Source organism: Festucalex cinctus, chromosome 14 (genome assembly GCF_051991245.1).
Source record: "Festucalex cinctus isolate MCC-2025b chromosome 14, RoL_Fcin_1.0, whole genome shotgun sequence".
Classification (NCBI taxonomy): domain Eukaryota; kingdom Metazoa; phylum Chordata; class Actinopteri; order Syngnathiformes; family Syngnathidae; genus Festucalex; species Festucalex cinctus.
Window position 1 is genome coordinate 22577005 of NC_135424.1, and position 14357 is coordinate 22591361.

The following is a 14357-nucleotide window of genomic DNA, read 5'->3' on the forward strand; positions in this document are numbered from 1 at the left end:
CAGGGCACACAGAGATGAACTATGGCGTTAGATTTGTGCCCTAATTCCGTGCGTAACAAAATGTGTTTCGTACGTACAAAATGTGTTTCGTACGAACCAAAAATGTGTTTCGTACGTACAAAATGTGTTTCGTACGTACCAAAAATGTGTTTCGTACGTACAAAATGTGTTTCGTACGTACCAAAAATGTGTTTCGTATGTACAAAATGTGTTTCGTGCGTACAAAACAGTCCTCGCGCACGCTTGCTACGTCTCTCCTCAACACGTATGAAACTTTGATTTACGCTTGCAATGCAAGGGTCGAGGCGTAATATTTGTGCCACAATTCTTAACCAATCAGGAGTCGGACAGGAGAGCAAATCCTGATTGGCTGTTTAATATCCAATCAGGCAGAACTTTGACAACGTGTCGTTACGCCGCGTTGCATCATGGGCGCTTCTTCGATTATTTTTTTGTTTGTTTGTTTACTAGCACTCGGTGCTTTCCTGTTTGTATTTTATCTGCATTTCTGCTGACTTTTATTTACTTAACAAAAGTTTTGTTATATTACGGGGTGAAGCAGCTCCCAACTGCTTTCCTGCTTAGCGGAAGACAAGTTTTAGCCCTCATGGGACCGTTGGATGACCGTTGGGGGGGACGCTAACTTCCGAATCGAAGACTACTTTCAACATTTTCATAACGGTAAGTAGCATAAAAGTAGCATCTTTTAACTTGGCCACTATCACACACAGGCTTCCAAGACAATCAAAATTGTATGTAATAGTTACATACACATTGGCAATGGATGTGCATAGTTATGATGAAGAAAAAAAAATCGCCACCCCCTTTCTTTATTTTCTTATGCATTTTTAGTGCCTAGTGCCACCAAATGTATATCGTGTAACTAACAGACAGAAAAAAACATGGAATGTCCAAAAGCACTGTTAACACAATGCCATAGTTACTGATTTTTAAGTACGTTAGTGATATTGATTAGAAAATCGTGGAAAATCACGAGATATCAGCTCTTGAATTCAATTCACGAGTTAATTTTGTTGTCATTACCCGTATACTTGTGCACATAAATGCCATCTCAAACAAATCACTAAAGCAGCCTTTTACCACCTAAAAGACTTCGACAGAAGGGTTGCATGCTCCATACCAGAAGAACCTGACTCATGCTTTTATTTCCAGTAGACTTGATTATTGCAAAGGTCTTCTGACTGTTCTCCCTCAAAAGACCACCACATTATAGCTGCAGAGGTTATGAAGTGGTTACCCTTAGTTGTACTAGACATTTAACATGAACAAGAAACTGTAGAAACATGGATGGTCACATTGTTTTCCCATAACTACATGAAGATGGATGGATATGATTGTTTCACGTTTTACAATTAATAACCTTGAGCTTTTGTTTGTTTCCAATTTACCAGGTAAACCAATCCAGATTGCGCATCGTTTCTATATCGGGGTCACAGTCATCAATACGATGTCTAAGGATAGAGAGTACAGCTGAGATGGATGGGACGGCGATGGATGGCTCCACAATAGCAGTCTACCTGCCTACTGTGTGTAAAACTTGAAATAAAAACTGCAAAGATGCACTGTAACTGAGGACGATTCATTTGATTTAAAAACAAAATGTACAGTTTGCTGTTTGTTGATCGATAATGCATCATTGAGTGTCAATTACAAATACAATGTGTAATATATTTTCATCTGTGGAACCTCTTGGGTCTTGCATTCTCAATACATCATCGTGAGTACAGTACTCTGAGGTCTTCTTGGTCAATGATGGGCAAATGTACAGTGTGTGCACTTCCGCACTTTAATCTTGAAACCATAAATGTATCATGTACTGCATTGGCACTGTACCTGCAATAGTATTTTGGTTATTGTTTACAGGTTGTTCCGAATACAGTGTGTGTGACACTTTTTATTTTTCTAATTGTCAATGATACTGTTTGCAAGACACATTTAAATAAGTTCAGTAAAAGTGTCGACAACTTACAGGAGAAAAAATATTTTAAAAATGTTAGATTTGGTATGCTGCAAAACAGGCCATTACAACTATTCGAACCTCAAATTATGATAGTCCAATGTTAATGTTGTCATTCTTCAGGAGCTCTCGATTTCTCTGCTGTCAAGCTCAAGCTTCACGTTCTGACTCTTCCTCCAGACATTTTAATGACTAAGTCAAATTGGTCTCATCAGCTGGCTCAAAAACGTCAGGAATTTGGGCTGCACAAAATTGGAAAATCATGCAATATGCGATTTTGCTGAATATAGCAATAGATATTGCAATATTTAATATGGATCTAAAGAAATGACTGATGATGATTTTATTATCTAATGAACAAATTATATTTCTCATGCAGTTAAATTGTATTCAGTTATTTAATTGTAATGACTTCAATAATGTTCAACTAGTGGATGGTGGTGCACATTTTAGCAAGTGGCTGACTGGTCAAATTCAGATAAAAGCAAAAAATTCCATATGAAACTTATTGCATGTCTGTTATATGCATATTGCATGGGCCAATAGCGCGATATCAATATTTTTTCCACTCCACTTCTTCATCTTCTGCTTCTCGTGGTGTTTTTGACACTTCTGTTGTGGTGTCATCAGGTGCATTCTGGGTCCTTTGTCATCTTTGTTGCCTGGTAATAAAAACAAAACCCAAGGTTAGCGCTCAGATTTTTAATTGTCTATCTGTTGTTATGGAAAAATGACAAGATCAACCATGTTTCTCACATTAGTAAAACAATTATTTTGGGCAAACATGTTTATTTCAACAGCTGCTAGTCATGGTGTATGGTTGTCTTGTAACCAAAATGAATTCAATTCTTACGTCAATAACTATGGCATTGGACTGCCAAACACAGTGCTCTTAGGTATTCAATGTTTTCTATTATTCACGATATACCTTTGGTGGTACCAGGCACTAATTACTAAAGAAAAATGGATGGTCTAACATTTTCTTTTCTACTTCTTATACAACGCCACTCATGATGGCATGCATTGTTTAGGATTGTAATGATAGTAGCACGATCAAAAGAGGACAAAACTATAGGATTTACTGACTTAAATAAAGTACAGTATTTTGTAACTTACCATAATGAAAACGTAAGTAGCAGATTAGCCTCTTCTCTTTTTTTTTCTTCTATTTTATGCCGTCATCCAACATCACCATGAGCGCTAAAACTTGTTTTCCCTCCTTCTTCCGCTAAGCAGGAAAGCAGTTAGGAGCTGATTCATCCCGTAACATAACAAAACTTCGATTAAGTAAATAAAAATCAGCAGAAATACAGACAAAAAGTCAAACAGGAAAGGACTGAGTGCTTGTTTAAAAAATAAAAAATAAAAATAAAAAATAAAAATCGAAGAAGCGGCCATGATGCAACGCGGCGTGACGACACGTTGTCAAAGTTCTGCCTGATTGGATATTAAACAGCCAATCAGGATTTGCTTTCCTGTCCGACTCCTGATTGGTTAAGAATTGTGGCACAAATATCACGCCTCGACCCTTGCATCGCAAGCGTAAATCAAAGTTTCGTACGTGTTGAGGAGAGACGAAGCAAGCGTGCGCGAGGACTGTTTTGTACGCACGAAACACATTTTGTACGTACAAAACACATTTTTGGTATGTACGAAACACATTTTGTACGTACGAAACACATTTTTGGTACGTACGAAACACATTTTGTACGTACGAAACACATTTTGTTACGCACGGAATTGTGGCACAAATCTAACGCCATAATGAACAACCATCCACACTCACAAGCACACCTAGGGACAATTCGGAGCACCCAATTAACCTGCATGCATGTCTTTGGACTGAGGGAAACACAATACTTTTGAATCGTAATTTCCATTGTGACACTAAGGGGCATATTCACTAAGAATGCGCTGCGTCAGGTAATAGCGCGAAATATTGCACCACAACTGCACCCGCAGTCTGCGCCCAGTTACCCACCTATTCACTAAGGATATTGCTCTAATCATATACCGGCGCAAACACGGCCACAAAACTGACAGCTTGGAGCAAATTTGCACCTGATTTACCACACATGGCAAGGGATTTGCGCCAAGAACATGGTTGTTATAGTAACAGTTGCGAGAAAGATGGCATTATCAGAAAGCGAGGTTGGACCGAGAGTAAGCGTTTAGAGCGCCATTAAGCTGTACAGAGCAGAGAGGATGACAACGACGTCATTCATTCATAAAGTACAAATTATTGTTGCGATCGTATTTTAAAAATATATTTTCAGAGGTTGGCGTGGGTGTACAGTATTCATCTGGCACATAAAAATGATCGTAAAATGCCTCCCTGTCATTGCCGATCAGACACGGAACTATTTCTCTCTCTCTCTCTCTCTCTCTCGCTCTCTCTCTCTCTCTCTCTCTCTCTCTCTCTCTCTCTCTCTCTCTCTCTCTCTCTCTCTCTCTCGCTCTCTCGCTCTCTCTATTTCTCTCCTCTTAGCGTGTTCAGCCGTGCATGTTGTGCGGCAAATGGCATGCACTGCCGGAGATCGAGGTGCGTCAGGTTAATACATGCTTTCCAAAAACGTTATTTGCGTCACGCAAATGCGGTGTTGCTATTTGCGCTGACGTTAGTGAATTAGACGCTGCATATCAATAAGTCTCATTTGCATTGGGGTGGGCATATTTAGCGTCAAATGGATGCAAATTACCTCATTTACGTATGCGCAAATAACACTGGTGCACCGTGACGCAATCTATTCGGCAGAGCACGTGACGGATTTCCCCATCTGCGCGGGTTTAGTGAATTAGGCGCTCCCTAATTGCTCCATTTTTGCCGGTTAGCGCGGTGCAAAGGCGACGCAAACCTTTAGTGAATAGGCCCCTAAATATTTTTGTTTGACAGCGTTTGTCTTTCTTTTTCTACGCCTCATCCCTGTAGTTGAACCGTCAGAACCGCTCTCTGAAACGTAAGAGCATGATGTTGCTGTCTCAGCTCAGCCCAGTGACCATTAGCGAGATCAACTTTGAGGATGAAGACGAAGACATTGACGAGCTAAATGCTACCAACTGCTTGTCAACCACCTGCCAGTCCAAAATCTCAGGTGTAAAATTTCTTTCAAGAGTTGTGTACAGTATGATGGTAACCACGTTGCTTTCTGTTTTAAACATAGATATGCAAAATATATACACGATTCTTCTTTAAGGCTAAACTACTGACCAAATGTATTTTGTCTTGGTATGTAATTCATTCTGATGTGATGTATTGTGCCTATTTTTTTTCATGCATCCTCTATTTCATTTTTTTGTTGCCTTAAAAATATATATTTTGTAAGAATATTGTTTCCTTTTGCAGAGCTGCAAAGTAAATTGCAGTTGACAATGAGGGAGAAAGATCACGTATGTGATAGTCTTGCCGTGCTGAAAGAACAACTTGAAGAAACCAGGCAAGAAGTGAGTGCTTTTACAGCTGACTCCCACATTTTTATTGTTAGGCATTCGCAAAATCCTACCCTAAATTTTTCTCAGATAAACTCACCAATCACCATCTCTTGATTTTCTTGTAACTCTTGTAACTTGCCACTATGGAAGATAGCATCTTCCAGTCAGTAGCTCCGCGACACTCAAACGCACTCCCTGAGGACTCCTCAAAGTTTGGAGATTTTCCAGAATATTCTTATTAGCTTTGAAGCCTTTCCTCCAAGTGCGTTACGTTATTATCGAGGTGTTAAAGAATGAAGTGCAGGCCCCATGTTGACTGTCATCCACCGACTGTTTGCTCGGTAGGCAAACTGCAGGCAGTCCAGCAAAGGTCCAGCGATGCTCTTTAGGTGTTCCAGCACAAGGTAACTTTGTGACCACGGATGTCAAAGCGACAGGCCTTTAGTTGTTCAGTCACAATATTGCAGATTTCTTGGGGACTGGGATGATCATGTTGGAGTGTTTGAAGCAGGATAGGATCTCACACAGCGCCAAAGATCTGTTGAGGATCTGTGTAATGACTGGAACCAGCTAGTCAGTACAGACTTTCACGCAGAAGAGGGACACTTCTGACGTCCACCTGGTCTTTTATTGCTTGAGGAGCCACCTCACATGTTCATGAATAGTCAAGGCAGTGGAGGAGGGTGTCATGGGTGTGATGGAGGTTGTTGGTGGTAAGTGGGGTGGCTGTGGGGTGTGGGAGTGTCCTTTTCAAATCTGCAGTAAAAAAAAATTCTAGCTTGTCCGCATAGCTTCTCTCGGCAATGTTAATTTATTTCGTCAGCTGGTTTCAGGCCTGTATGTGCAGTGCTCTGTCCCCGCTTCGAAAGGTGTCATCGTCCTTGGTCTTCCTGAGTTGGGCAGTGAACTACAGCTCGCTATTGTTGAACAAATGGGACTGACGGGACACATGTCCTGACAAAAACTAATGTAGGATGTTCCAGTGTTCATATATTCATCCAAGCTGACAGCTCAAGTTTCAAATACATTCTAGTCAGTCCAGTTGAAACAGTTCTGTCGTGCCAGCTTTGCTAAACTGGTCCATTTCATCACTGTTTTCACTGTAGGTTTTGCATATATGACTAAACAGTGATCAAATAAGCATAATGCTGCATCTTTCAGTGTTGTACATTATAGCAGTGAGACAATCAATGTGCTGCTTATAGCTACCAAGTTATTGGTTATAGGGGAAATTAACCACTAAAAAAAAAGAAGAAAAAGAAAAAATCATTTAAAATGATATGTTGTATGCACCCCCACTCGTCTAAGCACAGCATTCTGCTTATTGCCTTTGTGAAGTATGAGTGAAGCAATGCGGACCAAACTCTGACACCAGTCGTACAGGGACCGGAAAGCCTGTATATCAGGGGGGCTCGGTAACCCGTACTCCCGAAGCTCCCCCACAGGACTTCCCAAGGGACACGGTCGAACACTTTCTCCAAGTCCACAGAACACATGTGGACTGGATGAGCGAACTCCCACGCACCCTCGAGGATCCTGCCTTGGGTGTAGAGCTGGTCCACTGTTCCACGGCTAGGACAAAAACCACACTGCTCCAACGGACCCTCCTCTCCGGCACCCCTGAGTAGGCCTTTCCAGGGAGGCTGAGGAGTGTGAACCCTCTAAACTTGTAGTTGGAACACATCCTCCAGTCTCCCTTCTTAAAAAGGGGGACCACCACCCCAGTCTGCCAATCCAGAGGCACTGTCCCCGATGCCCACGCGATGTTGTAGAGGCGACAGTCCCACAACATCCAGAGACTTTAGGAACTCCGAGTGGATCTCATCCACCCCATGAGCCCTGCCACCGAGGAGCTTTCCAACCACCTCAGTGACTTCAACCCCAGAGATAGGAGAGCCCACCACAGAGTCCCCGACATGTTTTCCATGGCCTCGCCAAACTCCTCCCAAGCCCGAGTTTTAGCCTCAGCTACCACCGAAGCCCTATTCCGCTTGGCCAGTTGGTACCTGTCAGCTGCCTCCGGAGTCCCACAGGCCAAGAAGGACCGATAGGACTCCTTCTGCAGCTTGACGGCGTCCCTTACCGCTGGTGTCTACCAGCGGGTGTAGGGATTGCCGCCATGACAGGCCACAGCTCCGATCGGCTGCCTCAACAATGGAGGCACGGAACATTAACCACTCGGACTCAGTGTCCCTCGCCCTCCTGGGACAAGGCAGAAGCTCTGTCGGAGGTGGGTGTTGAAACTCTTTCAGACAGGGGATTCTACCAGATGTTCCCAGCAGACCCTTACAATACGTTTGGGTCTGCCAGGTCAGATAAGCATCTTTCCCCACCAACAGAACCAACACACCACCAAGTGGTGATCAGTTGACAGCTCTTCAGCTCTTCATCCGAGTGTCCAACACATGCGGCCGCAAATCTGATGACACGACTACAAACTCAATCATCGAACTGCGGCCTAGGGTGGTCTGGTGCCAAAAAAAAAATAAATAAAATTTGAGTATACCCACTTCTCCAGGGACCACTACTACACCACTGGCTAAATGAAAATGCCAAAAACAAAGGTAACAATTAGAGCGTACATCACCGAGGTGACCCGTCATGACTTGGTGTCCTATCAGACTTTTTATGGCAGTCCCAAAGTAGTAAAAATAAAGGAACTGTCCAAATCTTCTTTAGCACTGCTGTGTGTAAATATATGCAGCAATGTTTTCAAATGTGTTGTTAACATTATTCTTTGCATTCACATTTCATACTCGTCTTCCTTTTCTTGTATTTGGCTGGAACACCGCCGCAATGCTAACACCAATTGACTGCACTACACCCTCAATGTTTATAACGAAGTCCACCTCTTTTCCATTCTTTTTCTATTTGCAGCTGCTGACAGAAAAACGTGCTAACAGTGTTTTAATGGCTGAGATGGTGCAGCAAAAGAAGCTACTGAGGAAATATAACAGAGGTTAGAGTGGGAGAGCATGGATTTAAAAAAAAATCAATTTTGAAAAAAATTGAAAGAGCATATTGTATGGTGAATATGAATATTAGTGTTAGTTGAAGATTGATTGCTCGTGTACAGTACATCTTACCATTTACGTAAAAAATGTGTCAATTCTATCCAGTGTCTAAGTTTGCTGTGGAGGAATATGAAGCCTTACAGGACTCCTTGAGCATGGAGCGGGACTTGAGAGAGGGGGCAGAGAAATTTGCCAGAGAAGTGAGTTAAATTACAATTTCTATTTATCATTCCAAGATATTCACCATGTTAACATGTTCCTTGCTACTATGTCTTTTCAATTAACTCCTTTCCCAATGGTGGTGGTGGTTGTTTTAGATGGTTGTTGAGCAAAAGATGCTCAAGAGACAGAGCCAGATCCTGATGCAGAGCACAACACAGGGCCACGCTCTACAGGAGGCAGTCAGCCAGGTTACATCACTGACCAAGGAATTGGAAACTGTGAAACAGGAGCAACAGTGCCAGGTAGAACTGACACTAGACTTTGGATATGAAAAAACAAGTGTGAGGAAACCAGAAAGTTCCCGCAGTTTAAACTTGAAAGCATAGAAAAAAAAAAAAAACTAAAAATCTTTGCTCATGTTAGACTGATGGGTTTTAATAGCCTTTTTTTTCTGGTGCTCAAATAGAGTATTAAGACACTGCAGTGCTACAAAGTGCATTGACGTCATGTATTTCAGGGCAAAGAGGTAACTTGCACTTACTCAAAGGTCCAAAGTTGCACAGGTACTCGGTTGACATTTAATTATGTCTCATGCTGTTGTCAGAATAACACCGCTAACACACAAACGTGCATGAGTGAAAACACAACAAAACATTTTCCACATAAGAACATGCCCGGTAATGAACGGCAGGAGCTTGGCCTCGAACCAGCTCCCACTCGTCCTCCGCTGGCTCATGTGTAAAACAATTACAGCTGAGTGGGATCACTGATCTCTGTTGGTGCCATACTGAAGGTGAACGTACCCCTCATTTGATGAACAATTAGAACTTGGAAAAGGTTGCAGAGAAGGGGTTTCGGAGCAGGTAACTAAATGTCAGCTGGCATCTACCCAGTACTACTTTAATGAGCTGCAGCAACAAAAAATATAATTGAAACATTAAAAAAAAAAAAAAAAAAAAAAATCAGTTCAACTAAACCGGAATGGTGTTTGCTTGAAATGTGCGTGTGCTAATGTGTGTACATAATCATATTCTCATATCGTTATTAGTAGTTTGTGCTGTGGAAGATTAATACAATAGGAACAAAAAATCAAGCACCTACAAAATGTTTGTGTGTTCAGATAAAGAAGCTGGAAGACAAATTGAATAGCTGCGAAGCACTAAAGGAGCTGACAGCCTTGAGGCGTAAACTTGAGCTTGTGGAGGAGGAGAAGCGGGAGTGCAGTGAGGAGTGCTCCAAGGTCCGAGTGGAGGTCAAGGACCTGAGATTTACAGGTAAGCACATATTTACAAAACAAGTTGCTTTGTGGCAACAACACTGTACCATATTGTGTGGGTTTCAGTAACAAAAACACCCTGTCGAAGTAAAAGTATTTTCACCAATTGTTTAATTACCTTGCAACATATACGCTACTGACTACAGAGATAGTAGCCATGGAATTAGCATGCTTAGCTTTTTCAGCTACGCACCTCTGGTTGTATATTTGTATTGCTTTTTAGCTTTTTAGTTGTTGTAAAATAGGAATGGATCGACCCAGCTCTACACTGTAGGCGCACTGTGTTGCCTCTTAAAGGGATACTTGCCTCATTGAGGCATTTCCAACAGTAAGAAGATATTTTGTCTATAATTAACTCATTTGCTCCCAAAAACGTATAAGTACGTTTTCTTTTAAATGTTTTAAGTGTCCCAAAGATGTATTTATACTAGGGCTGCCAAAGTTAAAGCGTTAATAGATTAATTAATCACAGAAAATTGTCGCATTAATCACGTATTAACGCATATTAATCGCACTATTTTATTTGTTTATTTTTTTTTACCGCACTTGAGCCTTGAACGTAACCGCGAATGGTTACATTGAAGGCTGCGCAGGTCAGTGATTAGGTCAATGCACGGCATTTCCTACGCCTGTTGTTCCAAAATGAGCGGATGACTCCAGTTGGTGTGCTCGGTGATAAATTTTGCTTTAAAAAACACCCCAACGGGACTTTAGATAAAACAAAATTAAGTTGCGTTTAATTAATTAATAATTGCTGAATTGCACCCAATTGATATGATGCTGTTACGTTTTGAGCAATACACACATGCATGCAATTGTGTACATGCATTTAATCAATGTTTGCAAATGACATTCAGATAATAAAATGCGTTAATGTCAAAATATTACGGTATTTTGTATTTATTTTATATTTCGCGAATACGGAAGTAATTTAGCTGATTAATCGTGATTAATCATAATTAAAAAGTGTGATTAATCAGATTAAAAATTGTAATCGTTTGACAGCACTAATTCATACATTTTGTTTTTTTGGTTTTTGTTTTGTTTTATGCTAGAGCAAACAGACGGCTTTGATGCAGCCTCTCAACTGCAAAGAATGGTTGCAGAAATGGTATTTATTACACAAACGGCCAGCAGGTAACAACAGAGCAAAGAAGATCAAGCTGGGCCAGTTTGAATAAAATAGCTCAATTACTCACAATTCTAAATAGATTTGTGAAAATTGATTAAACTTGGCTATATTCTAAAGCGAATTGCTACAAACCGGAAACAGATAGAAATATACATTTTTTTCCTGATGAAAGAAGACTTTAATCTTTCTTTAGATATCTTTCCATGTTTTTATAGCAATAGTACACAATATTCTGCGGGCCTTGCAAAATCAATCAAAATCTAGTAAAAGAGCCGGGAACGAACAGGTCTGGTTCTGTGAAAATGGCTGGGAGCGAATGAGTTCATGTGATAACTTCATTATTTTTCATAAACAATTAACACCTTTAAAAACTAATTTTGCCTCTTGCTGTCGACTGAAGATGACATCATCTGTGCTGCAGAAATAGGTAACGACCTATCACGGCTCACCTGTTTTCTGGGTTTGATCAGCAAAGTGAGCCATGAGTGATCGTTACCTGTTTCCTCAGCACAGGTGTCATGTGACATGTCATCTTCAGTCAACAGCAAATGGGAAAAATAGTTTTTCAAAATATTAATTGTTCATGAAAAATGAAGTTATCACATTTATTATAGACAAAATATAACATTTTTACTGATGAAAATGGCTCAATGAGTCACGTATCCCTTTCACACTTATGCCTTCTTTCTCAGCCACCAGGTTAACTTTTTCTGCCATTTGTGTGCATTAGCATTCCATCTTTAATATTATTTATTTATTTAATTAATTACATGAGAGTATTTCTTTATGTGCCTTTGATATGGTGTTGGAATTTGTTGTTGAATGGGGATGCAGACATTAGGTTGATTCCAACAATAGCAATCGTAACAAAGGGGAAATGGTGTTTGTGAAGTTCAACTAACAATGACTAGTCAGTAAATCTTTGTGTCCTTGGACTGGTCAGTTGAAGAACTTCAAAAGAAACTGCAAACAGCTATGAATCCCCCACATCCTCCAGTACCTCCATGTCCACCTCCTCCACCACCACCAGCACCACCACCACCACTTCCAACCTCAGTAGTCTTCAACCCACTCAGGTAATCTTTTACGCCTTTAGTGGTAGTAGATTTGATGTCAACAGACTACTGTGTGATGTTTTCTGATCTATAGCATAATGTTATAGTGTCAACACACCCCTAGTTTAAAGGCTAAGTCTTTTTGTTCGCTTGGCAAGCCACACCCACTTTCATGAATGGGTCTACCCTGCCATCAACTGCCACTCAGTCCGGTTCAAAGCGAACTGTGCAATCAAATTTGTTTACAGTTTATTTGCTGTGAAGTATTTTTCGTATTCAAAATGTCACGCATGAGAGACGATAATTTGTTTCATTCATATCAACATTCATTTTATTTCATTTTGATTTTGGTTCAGGCAATCACAAAGCACACAGTGTCAGGTTCCACAAGTAGAAAAAAAAAAAGAGAGAGAAAAAACAACTAGATAAAGTCCAATTCTACCTGAAAGGGAGTGGGAAGAAGAAAACTTCCTTAATCCCACGATTCCCACCCCGAGTCGACAAAACGTGAAGGAGAGAGTGTGGGGTTACATGGGGACCGACTGATATGGGGGCACGTGACCTGTGACTGTGCACCTCCCACAAGACAGGAGGGAACAAGGTCATGAAGATGGCAGAGAGCTAAGTGGTGTGGGGACGGAATCATGATGTGACGTGGGTGGACGCACTGGACGTGACTCAGTAAATGAGGTGGGATGATGAGGGGAACTGGAACCCTACCTGGGGGCCCCCGTTAGTCACCCCGTGGAGGTCCCCAACCGGGTGCCCAAGTAGAGGTCGGATGGGTAGGGTTCAGGGGTGGACTTAAGAAGGCAGTATAAAGAAAGACGTGACAAAAACTGTGAAGGGCTTGAAAAATTATTGTGAAAACCATAAAGTAACACTTTTACCATCATATATTTTGAAACAGGCGTTGTACATAGACAAATTCTTGCAGCAAATCATGTGGACTCGTTAGAGGAGAGATTCAGGCCTCTTGTTATGCAACAGTCACGGCTCTGTTTTAAGCTAACTTTGAACTAGAGAAGGTTTTAGCCAACATGGCCGTTTGGGGCAACTTGTCTCAGTCATTTTGGGGTTTGTTGTCACATATGCAAAGAATGGGCCAATGAAAAATGCACCTCTGGCAACTCTGTTTACGTATGCCAGAATTGTTCTTCAGATGATGAGTCTGAAGAACCAGGAATTTAGTTTGATAGGTTTTGTTTCATTGATAAAAAATTGCTTTTCCAGTTGTTGGAACTTACAGTATGCCCACGTGTCAGGACTAGTTTAAGTTCCATAATGAACCATCCATCCATTAACTGAAATGTTTTAAAAAAAAATGTAATTACATTTAATCTTAAATTTCCAGTTTAAGGGAAGCAAAACAGGCATTTGAGGCTGAGCGCTATGACCTAAATGCCAGCAGTTCCTAAGGGCTTTAATTTATTTCATAATATTTTATGTTAAAGTTTGCTCAATTACTACAGTAAATTGTCAAGATGAATGATAAACAATTTCTCTGGCTGTAAAAGCAAACAAACAAACAAAAACAGGAGAACAAGGATAATTTTGTCCTTGTTTTATTAGTTGCAAAATCCAACGTGACATCTTACCCCATATAGTGTGACAACTAACCCATTGGTGGGGCAACATGTCACATGTTCACTCCCTCTATTTGATGGCTTATAACTCTGTACCGACACAAACTATGAAAATTACATGAATATGAAAAATACACCCAAGACTTTGGTCTTTCATCTGGTATACGTTTTGTTTATATATGATGTATTGATTCCAAGAAATATATCAAAGTATAAAAAGTGATACAACTCGCCCCCGTCTCCCCTACATTTCTGCATAGTGGATTGACTGTTATTATTATTATTATTATTATTATTATTATTATTATTATTATTAATTATTACTAATTTATTTTATGCGGGGGGATTTACACCTCTATTAAACCAATACAACCCACATTCTTCTAGATACTTGTTACACTTAATAATTTTAACTTTTAAAATGCAAAATGTAGACTAAATACTGAGCTGGGCTCAGCTGTGTTCATGAATTAATGTGAGTGGATGCACACTTTGTACACGGACAGCAGATGCGGATGGCAACAAAATGTCGGCTTAATAACTATGTTTTCTTTTAAATCTGAAAATGGCTTTTCTTAACCAGAAACTGGGTTACGTCACAAATGAAAATCCCTGATCGAGTGACTCAAGGGAACGCGGTACCGTTCTGTTGAGTTCTTTTTCATTTGAGTTGTACAACTTTATAGATCACATTTTGGTGGAAAAAGTTTTGAAATTAAGTATTG

The 14357-nt window shown here is 40.5% G+C and overlaps 1 protein-coding gene and 1 long non-coding RNA gene across 3 annotated transcripts in view; both read left to right on the top strand.

The window, feature by feature from the left end:
- LOC144001471 (uncharacterized) overlaps nt 1-14357 on the top strand; it is a 185964-nt gene that overhangs the window by 142906 nt on the left and 28701 nt on the right. The window lies entirely within an intron of this gene.
- shtn1 (shootin 1) overlaps nt 1-14357 on the top strand; it is a 43871-nt gene that overhangs the window by 22898 nt on the left and 6616 nt on the right. For both annotated transcript variants that reach the window (XM_077496253.1, XM_077496254.1), the window contains 7 exons: nt 4908-5070; nt 5322-5419; nt 8285-8366; nt 8527-8621; nt 8739-8885; nt 9704-9857; nt 11935-12067. In XM_077496253.1, coding sequence (XP_077352379.1) covers nt 4908-5070; nt 5322-5419; nt 8285-8366; nt 8527-8621; nt 8739-8885; nt 9704-9857; nt 11935-12067 — 872 coding nt within the window. The remainder of the gene's footprint in view (nt 1-4907; nt 5071-5321; nt 5420-8284; nt 8367-8526; nt 8622-8738; nt 8886-9703; nt 9858-11934; nt 12068-14357) is intronic.